This window comes from Etheostoma spectabile, chromosome 5 (assembly GCF_008692095.1).
Source record: "Etheostoma spectabile isolate EspeVRDwgs_2016 chromosome 5, UIUC_Espe_1.0, whole genome shotgun sequence".
Lineage (NCBI taxonomy): Eukaryota > Metazoa > Chordata > Actinopteri > Perciformes > Percidae > Etheostoma > Etheostoma spectabile.
In genome coordinates this window covers 24,108,312-24,118,598 of record NC_045737.1, presented here as the reverse complement: position 1 = coordinate 24,118,598, position 10,287 = coordinate 24,108,312, and the positions used below count along the sequence as shown (strand labels likewise).

Genomic DNA, 10,287 nt, shown 5'->3' with positions numbered 1-10,287 from the left:
TTCAATTGAGAACACTGTCAACTAAGCAGGTTTTGGTTTTATCAAAGACAGTGTATTTAAAACAACTCCTGAGCAATGAGCACATGTCTATACTGAGTCATGTATGTAAAAAGGGAAACGTACAGACAACAGAATAACAGTGTACAAAGTGCTCAATGGTGTTTTTGGCCTCCAACGTCGCCTTCCGGGCAGCTAACCCTAACCTTAACCCTAAACATAACCAAGCGAGTCGTTGGGGGCAAAAAACACCAAACACCGCACAAAGTGCACACATTCTTTGACTTATCAGGAGGTACCACTATATCAGCCTGATGTTTTGATATTGCACTTCATCTGTCTCTTTGTCATAGGTCTTGTCGTGGTGCCACTCCATTTAAGAAAAAAGATCAAGATTGCATTGATTTTAGGAGATGCAAAGGCTTTTGTTTAGTGAGAGATACAGTATGTGTTCCTTGGATGTTTAGTGGAAGGTGTTTGGGTTTGGACGGATCATCATGACCACTTTCTTTAGTGAATAGGCTCCTCCTCTGAACTCAGCCCAGTAGACTCCATCTTGGTATCGGCTGCGGTAGTGTCCTCCCCTGTACCAAACGCCATTCAAATTTGAATGGGCACATGAGTTGTACCACCAGCCTCCCTTTTGGTAATGGGCACAATTGCCTAGAAACATAGAAAAAATAAACACAACTGTCAGACTGCGTGCACAAACATACATTTTCTTTTTACACATATTTTCCATCATAGGTTTTAAAACTATTGTGTAGTTTCTGCCGTCCCCATGAGGTATTCTAAATAATGACAACAAAACTGTCAGTGCGTCCACATGATACATGCCCGGACCGCACAGCCCCCCCACATACACCACACTAGCAGCCAAGGAGGACATGGAGGATTAAAAAGAACATCATGGACTCTTCAGAAGAGGTAATTACCTTCACTCGAGAGTCTGCGTGGGAATGTCACACCACCTTACTACCACTAGTTTCACAGTACTTTTTGGAATTCATGCATGGTCAATAACCCTCATTTAAATAGAATTAGATTAATATCAAAAAGTTACGCACTAAAGCTTTAAGCTGCCATTGTTTGTAATACTTTCAAATTTTTTTTTACCTGTATATGCATCATGGTCTCTGTCCAGCGTTGTGAACTGTTTGCCATTATGCCAGGTGAGGGAGTCTCCAGCGTTGCCATGGTAACGGCCCACCCTTAGCTTGTAGAAGTCGGCCTCGGGCTCCACCCTAAAGCTGGCATACTCTGCAAACACCTTCCTACCAGACCAGTCCTCCAGCGTGACCAGCAGTTTGTAGTTTGCCTGGTTAGTCAGCCAGTAGATGTTCTCCAGACCCAGCCAGTATTCACCATCAATATTGCCAAACCCTTGCTGTGAAGGGCAGTGAAAAAAAACACTATTAGTAAGATTAGGAAATCCTTTCTGAATGTTGTTTGAAAAGCTTTGAACAGTTAGTTTGGATGTCTGGTGAATGATTCAGGGTCGTTGCAGATGTTCTGAAGGTAATTATGAGTTTACCTCTTCAGAGGGGTTGTTTATCGTCAAGGAACATTATTATAAATAGACCCTCTGAGTCAAGTTTATAGCTAGCATCGGGTGTCCAGATTTCCACTATTATTTTGTTATTGAAAGCACAGCAGGAAAAGTGTATATAGTATGAAATCCAACATACTGGATGCTGTCTCATGGCTTTGTTCTGGCTCTGGTCATACTGTAAGATGGTTTGTGGTATTATCCACCCTGCACATGATTTGAATCACGGAAACCCCTTCTGCTGAGTGTAAATGCAATTTCAAATCTCATGCGGTTTAAATATTTTCGTGAAAGTCTTGGAAAGATCTCCGCTGTTGCCTTTAGCTGAGATTTAATCAGGACCCTTGTGAATCTGTGGCCAACAAACAAATGTTAACCAGTGAAGGGTTCCTCCCTGTGTGAGGGGTTTCCCTTTCAGAATAACGGAAATTAGTTACCCTGAACAAAAAATAACTCCACAGACCTGTTTAACAGGTAACTTGTGATGCAATAATCAGAAGATAAGTTTTTTTTTTCAGACTATCAGGGATACTGACACAACTAAGTAATGTGACATTCAAGTCCAACATTCCCACATTTTAATTTTACCGTCAACTCATTCACAAAGACCAACTGATGTTGCTGGAATTAATGAGTCATAGCTGTGGCAGTGGCTGAGGCTGTTACTTCATCAGACACTTTGAGAGCTCAACAATTACCTATTCATTACTGGTTCACATCTGGTTAGTGGCAAAACCACCTACATATGCCACCAGCTTCAGTCCAAACTATGAGGTCCTTGATGTGGTGTGAGGTTGCCGCACCTTGTATGTCTCCCAGTTCCTGAAAAAGTTGACAGAGCCATCCACCCTCCTCTGAATCACGGTCCAGCCACCTGGGTCATGTCTCTGGTCACACCACACCTGCATAAGCCGGTTGGCATTCTCTGGCTTCACCAGGTACATGCCGCTGGCAGTGTGGCCATCTTCCAGAGCCTGCAGACAATCCTTAAATGGCCCTAAACAAAAAGGTAACAACAAGACATATATAGTTAAAATCCAGTCAGGTACCACAGAATCTCCTGTTGAACGTTGAGAAAGGGAAATGGAGAAAAAAAGCCATAGTTACACAAAGAGTTTTTATACTCTGCCATAGGGAATCCCATTTTTCAGCAAAGGCTCTCATTTTAACAGCAGAATTGACTTTGGCTGCTTCTTTCACAAGGGAAATGGCTGCTGGCTGGGCAGCCAAAAGAAACACTGGCATGAGGGCAAAGGGAATCCTGACTACTGAATGATGAAACGCTAGCAAAAACCTTTCATCATCTGGGATACTATACCGTGCAGGATTATTATTATTAGTATTATTTAACTTACTTTCACTTTGGTTTTTCTACTTTATAATATACAGTCACATCATTTCTGCTGAAGACATGACGTATTAAGGCCTCACATCATGTTTTGAAGTGAGGATTTCCTGGACTAAATTAATTTATGGTCAGCTTGTAAATCCTTCTCTTAGCTGCACTTCTCTGCCAGTAAGCCTGCTGAAGCTTTTTCCAATATTAAAAAAGTTGTATAAAGTAACAGGATAGCATCTACAACATGTTATGACAATTCATTTAATGTTTACAGCTAGTTAAAAAAACAACCTCTAAATTGAAGAAAAGTAATGCTAGCAATAATTAGGCCTAGGCAGCATCAGCCCTGTGCTCTTTTGCAGAAATAGAATTCATGTTACAAATGTTTTGTAGATTTTGTGCAAGGTCAATATTGTTTTATTTGATTTTATGGTGCAAATCTGTGAAACCGAATTAGCCTTTGTGATTTTACCTCAACATTCCGAACCCAGTAGATAATGGAAAAACACTAATGGGGCAACTGGCTCTCCGGCTTCAATTGCTTGTGAACGTGTTTAAGTTCTTAAGATTTCACACTTGTTTGCTTTGCCAACTGGCCCGGATTACACAGAGTTTAAATGCAATGGAAACAAATGAAAAGAGAATAGGGGGTCACACAAAGGGGTAGAGGTGAGGTAGGGGGCGCCGCAACAGTTTGCAAGAGATAGAAAAGAACGAGGAAGTGTATGAAAGAAGAAACAAAACACTTCATTTATAATACGTCATGAAGTCCCACTCAGTTGAGATGCCAAACATAGGAACCGTAAAAGTGTTCACATAATCGGAATAGCCAGAAGTTTGTCTTTCAGTAAGAAGGTTGTTTTTGGTTTCATAAAATTTCTTTGGATGATATCTGTCTCCTGGCTCACTCTGCCATCCATTTACTTTCAGGAATGTCTGTTGAGCAGATACAAGCCAGAGAGCTGCCCTGCCCTGCCCTGCTCTGTTCTGCCTGATAAAGTCTGCTGCCTTGGTGGAACATATGACTGATTCTTGCCTGGTGCAAGTGGAACAAATGACATCACTGACTCTTGGTATCTCTTTCTGTCTCTCCCCCCCCACCCCCTCCTTTTTATTCAGGATCCATCCCTCCAACTCTCTGTTGCTCTTTCAGGTCTCTCTTCCTTCCTCTTTCCTGCATTGTGTGAAGCTCTCTGTATGTGTTAAGGGTTTATGTAACTTTTTGGGGTGTTAGTTGCATGGCTATGGGCAGGAAAATCCTTGCCTCTTTTTAAACATTCCATACAAAGGCTACTGTTCACATGCAGCCTGGTGAAAATGGCAAGCAGTAGCACAAAATGTCAATGGAAAAAGCTTTGGTTTGTTCTTTTTTCCACCATTTTCAAACTGAAGTCTCCTAATGCAAGCGAGCGGCAACAGACTTTTCACTGCAACTGATACCACAAAACACCCTTCACGTCAATTTTAAAGCTTTATCGTCCACTAACATGTGTTCAAGAGTCTAATGGGCTTGGATCCAGCTACCCATTTAGGCACATTTATTTATCTTGCTAATATGTTTTGTGTTTTTGTGTGGGTTGAATCAAGGCAATTAGATATGCATCTCAAAAGGCTGCAGACAACAGCATTCTGTTCTCACTGAGAGCCCTTTGCTCTGGGAAAGTGTGGGACGTATTTAAATTGGCTTTGACTGGAACTTGGTGTTGTCTTGTTATTACGAGGTTTACATCGTAGTTAGGTCAGAAGCACAATCCTTTGTTTGTGACTACAATTTGTGATGGCAACTGGTGTGTTTGGTAGGAATGCATCAAAAATAGAACATAGAAATGAAGTGTTAATGTTTAAATGTTCATATAGGACTTTTAGACTCACCAGAGGGCTTGTCTGTGGTCGAAGGGCTGTGTGTGCCAGTGGGCATCGTTGGAAGAAGAGGCGGTAGAGATTTTTGGTCACTCTGGATCTCGTTGCTGATTGGCTTTGTAATTCGTGGAAGGATGGGTGGCTGGTAAGGCTTATTGAGAGGTGGTGATGGTGGAGGTGGCTGAGGCCGTGGCTGGGGGACGGGCACGTGACGAGGGGGGGGACGACTCTGGCAATGCTCCTCCAACAGGGCAATTAGAGTTGATTGGTTAGTGGCCAATGAAGCCAAGTGCTGGTACTTGTGCTCAAGATCTTTGTATCGACTGGTAAGCTGTTGCATCTCAGAGGTTTGGTTCAGGATCTTGTTTTCCATCTGAGCCAGTTCGAGGGCATTGTCTCTCTTCCTGATGATCTCATGGAGCAGCTGCATGTACAACTGAGTGACTCTGGAGTTCATGTTTCGGCTCTCCTTTCTCAGAAGCTTGACCTCATTGACAATACCTCCGTCCACTTCTACCAATTGCTGCAGGGTCTCGATCTGTCTCTTTTGTTTCTGTAGCTCCACGTTCAGCAACTCTAACTCCTGTTTGTTGACTCGATTCTCCAGCATGGCCTCCGGCTCCTTGGAGTTGACACAGATGGCTCCGGTTACTTTCTGTTGAGGCACAATGAAAGTGTAGGAGCACTTGTCCTGCTGCTGGTCAGCTGGAGCACGCTTGCTTCTTCCAACATAGAGAAACTCTCTCTCTAAATCATCCTCACTACTCTGAAATTCTTGGGTCCTGTCCCTGCCATGGCTGCTGTCCGACAGACTCTCCGGAGTCTGCTGGGCCCCACAGGCTAGTCCATAAACAAGAAGGAGCCCCAGCAGGACCATTGAAGGGGGCTCCATGTGTCCAACTCACCAAAACCTGAGGAAAATGGGGAAAAAAACAATAGCCCTAACTGACTCAGTTTTGTAGTTGTTAAGCAGCAGACTGTATGAGCATATCTTTTCTGAAACTATTTTCCTTACTATTGGAACTGAAACCCCTCAGGATTTGACATCAGTGGAGTCCTTTATAGCTAGCTGATTAAGACCAGAAGAAGGCTGCCCATCAAGTTACACTGGTCCTATCCGTCATTACCTGCCAGGAGCAGTCAGGAACAGAAGCGCTGTGCAGTCACCCTAAACAGGGCTGTGGGTCAATACAGCTCCCAAAAATATGGGCTTTCAAAAAAGATAAGATCTGAAAGAAAATTGCTCACTTGCCTTGCTGAACGCCCCAATGGCTGCCCTGACTTTCCATGACAGGAAACTCATGTGTAATATATAAATCATTTATTGCATGGTTGCTACACTGTAGGTATCACAACTAGCATGAGCACACGCTGCCGTTTTTTTCTACGGCTTTGAAAGTGTAATTCATTGAAAAAATCCTTGATCCTGGTTTGTTTAAATCAGCTTTCAGCTATCAAACATATGCAGTACATGCTGTATGAAAATTACAAATCCCCTCACTGCACCTAAGAAAAATGTTTCTTTTTTCTAATGATGTGCTTCTAATGATGATGTCTTTAGGCAGTTACATTGCTGTTGTGCAAGTGTGTTTAGCTTAGTTTGCTGTGCTGGCGCAAGTTCTCTCTGGGCAGCTGCCACTGCTTGTCGTTGATACACAGCAACACTCCTATCTGCTCCCCTCTGCAGGCCTGGACATCTTTGCTTATGGAAAATTTGAGACACTAGCAGATGATGCTATTCATGGAGCTGTTTTAAATATTGATTGTGTTGCATCAGTCCTGTTCTTAGCCTTTACCAAAAGTGGGAAAAAAAGTTGCACTCAGACACTGAAAGGCAATTAATCCTAGTTTATGTATTTACTTACACACTACAGCATGTGTTTCTCTTCTAACTGTAACTCTAAATAGGGACATTACAAACTGTTATCCTTAACTGTCTGAGTATTCATTTCTGATTGACTTTTGAGATACAATATTCCTGTTTAGTTTACAGTCTCTCTTAAATTTTGTCTTTTATAACTGTGGCAAAAAAACATTGCTCAAGACTAAAATGAGATACATAGGCTAAATGTTAACTCCAGAATTCAAAGTGTAGACTTTTTTTATTAGAAAAATAAGTGCAGGCAGTTTTTGTAGATGATGTGGCGTTATTAGGGGATGCCAATGAGCGCTGAGGAGAATGTAGCTCCTGTGTAAGGATAACAAGGCCTTGAACTCCTGGGGCACCTTAATTGAAAGCTGCTGCATATTGGATTACAGAGGGGTCCAGTGTAACACCTCCCCAGAGTCAGAAGGGGCCTGTCTAATCAGAAAGCATTATAGAGAGCGCTATATTGGCTTGGCTTTGAAGATCTGCATCAGGATTGCCAGTCTTACCAGTAAATCCTCACCCATTTGTTATAGCCTATCTCTCTGTGAAAGATAATCTAGCATACAATAGTCAGCACAAACATAGGAAGAGAGCAGAACTGTTTTTGTCTTGTTAATCCGGGCGTGCTGCCAGCACATTAGGTTGGAGACATGGAGAAGAGAAATGCAGCGCTCTCCACGAACATGACCCTTGGCACATTTGACCCTTTTGGCTTTATCTGTCTAGAGTAGAGTGTGTAAACACTTTTCCCTGCCATGAAAACCGTTTTTTTTTGCACTCTTATTTATCATGTCGGTCTTTCCAATATTACAGTTTACCTGGCTAGAAAAGAATCACCTTCAGAGAAGAGGAACGTACTCTTGATTCTCGTCAGTCCTCAGTTGAAACACTTCAAAGAAGAGTGGAGTTTTTTTGCCATGAAACTTGTCTTGTGTCAGCACAGCAGTAGGCTCGTTCATTACTAATTCTGGCTATATGATGTCAACTCACCTAGGGCTGCAACTAACAATTATTGTCATAGTCGATTAATCATTTTAATAATTCTCAAATAACTGATTAGTTGTTTGGTTTATAAAATGGTGACAAATATGGATCAGTGATTCTCAAAAGTCCAAGATGACGTCCTCAAATGCCTCAACTCAAAGATATTCAATTTACTGTCACAGAGGAGAGAATAAACTTAGTCTATCTAAGAAATGTTTACTATTGTCTTCAAAAATTACAAAACCGACTAAATCAATAATCAAAATAGTTGGTGATTAATCTAAAAGTTGAAAACTAATCGACTAATTGATTAATCTTTGCAGCTCTAAGCTGATGCAAATGCTGATTGATTCAGTGTTATAAATAATGTTATGCCAATTTTTTATTAACATTGATAGATCAAGCTCTAAAGAAGTCACTAAAAATAGCTTAAAAGTAAGCCCATACCAAGATAAAAGAGCAGCCCAGAGCCTGTCCCTTGTATTGTGCTGATGACTGTATTTGGCCAGTGGCCTGCGGTTTCTCCCTCTGGAACATGAGCTCTGTCTCTGAGAAATGGCGTGTGATTTGCCCCTGCTGCGGAGGAGTCCCAGGTTGGAACGTCGTTTGCCCGGAATCTCCTTCTCAAGGCTTCACTACACTTCAAAGCTGAGGGGAAAATGTTTGCAGCCTGTGATGAAATGTGTGTTTGTGTGTGACAAAGTGAATGTGGTTTGTGTGTGCGTGTCTGCCAGTGTTTTTCAGATAATGTGCATTTTCAAATAACAACACTTGCTGGGCTCAGTATCCCAGGGACCTGAGACAGTCCCATCTGCCCTGACAGAGACAGCCTGTTATTAACCCATCCCCAGTCTGCAAGCGGGAACAACAGAAAGCCGCCTCCTCCTCCTTCGCTTTTAACAGCCCCCACAGTTAATCATTGGCCTAACATCAGTTTACGTTAACAGGCTGCTATTGACTGGCAAATAGCTGCAATTATTAACTGGTGTTGAAAAGTGCCATATACGTCTACTCTGCTCAGGGCCGTATGAGCGAATAATGCAGCGATTAACCACTCTCTTCATAATTTGATTGGCAGCTCCTCCTGGGGGGATTTCTTTAAGTCTGCTTCACACCAAAATGTTTTGGTTTTACTGTCGTCAGGTGGTAAGTCTGTGTTTACACGACTCCTCCTTCTGGATTTTACTATAATGTTAAATCAAGTGTGATAGGCGAGTGCAGCAGGTAGGTCACTGCGTCTCTGACCAGCGCTGCGCTCCAGCCTTTTTGGTCATGCTCAGCACATATTAATTAGAAGGTGGGCAGCCTCGCTCAGACTGGGTGATGTCTCTCACCCCAGCCCCTCTCATTTCAGCGTGAGCATTCCTCACATTCTTCGTCACCTCATTAGAGTGAGCTGCCATACACACATGAAGAGCCAATGGTGGTGGCAGACAGAGAGAGCTAGACGCAGGACCACTACGCCCCTTATCCCTACCAACATACTGTATCTACTGACCCATTTCATTCCCAGTGTCCTACTTTCGGTGTGAATGCCTCATAGTCACATCATCAACATCCACAACAGGAGGTCACAACACAACTGCACAGCACCTAATTTGTCAGTAGCGGCAAAGAAGCAGACACTGTGCAGGACGGCTTTGTTCTGCAAGCTCAAATTAGCACCAACTCCGCAGAGAACTTGGAGTTTCCTGTATGACACCCAATATGTGTTGGATCAGAGTCAAATTCAATTTGCTCTTGGTAATCTGCACTATTACATTACCTTGAGGGTGACCTCATTCTTTCCTCAAGCATGTAATCCTTGTAAGCGTGTAACATGACATTTTGGACATGATTAACCCCAACTACCTGCTCGGTTTGATGGTATAGTACAGTATTTGTTTTGACTCCATGGAGCAGTAGAGTTTAGGTTTTTGTTCAAATTTAGGTTTTGTTCTTTGTCTCATGCTGCTTTGTGCGTTCTTACCCCCCTCACATGTGATCTGAGTCAGGCAGGGGGTCTCAGGAATAGTTCCGATAAGTTCCAGCATTCTACCTCAAAGCCCCCTTATCCAAACACTACTCTGGCAACAGAAACAAAGACGGGATTCAACCGCCTGCTTCCCAGTCCTCTTGAGCCCAGGGGAACATCCTGAAGCTGTATATGCTTGACATAGGTTATCTTATTATTTTCAATTTTTAGAAGTGAATGGTACTATTTAGATTCTGTAAAATAAATCTCTACGTCAGCATGTATCACTCAAGGCTCTTGCTACTCACTCTTCATTGCCAATGTCTTTATCTTACCCCTTCTGGGTCCTGAGTTTTGACAAGCTAAGTGTTTTTTCAGTAGGGAAGAAGCACTTAGCCCACAGAGCCCGCTCTCCAGCATCCCCCTGCGCTGAATTAACCCCCTCCACCAAGTCCATCAGAGTCATCAGTCCGGTTAGTCATCAGAAAGAAATTACCCGTTGGCACCAAACAGGGAGTCCAATAACTGATGCTGAATTTAAGATCAAACCAAATCATTATGTAAAGTGCAATAGGTTGGGAGGGAGCAGTCAAAGTCTGATTTCAATCAATTTAACGGAATTAGAAAAAATAATTGCTTCACCATTGTGTTGGAAATGTCACTGGGCTGAAAGATTCTGAGCTCCCTAACGTCTGTCACATCAAGAAAGGTCATCATGTGTGTCATCTGTGTGT

At 42.6% G+C, this 10,287-nt stretch overlaps 1 protein-coding gene across 1 annotated transcript in view; it reads right to left on the bottom strand.

The window, feature by feature from the left end:
- Nucleotides 1-259: 259 nt before the first annotated feature.
- The window catches only part of angptl2b (angiopoietin-like 2b), a 10,681-nt gene continuing 653 nt past the window's right edge, over nucleotides 260-10,287 (bottom strand). The window contains exons 2-5 of the mRNA XM_032516640.1: nucleotides 4,758-5,656; nucleotides 2,350-2,543; nucleotides 1,114-1,384; nucleotides 260-660 (exon numbers count right to left, since the gene is read on the bottom strand). Coding sequence (XP_032372531.1) covers nucleotides 461-660; nucleotides 1,114-1,384; nucleotides 2,350-2,543; nucleotides 4,758-5,637 — 1,545 coding nt within the window. The 5' untranslated portion in view covers nucleotides 5,638-5,656 and the 3' untranslated portion in view covers nucleotides 260-460. The remainder of the gene's footprint in view (nucleotides 661-1,113; nucleotides 1,385-2,349; nucleotides 2,544-4,757; nucleotides 5,657-10,287) is intronic.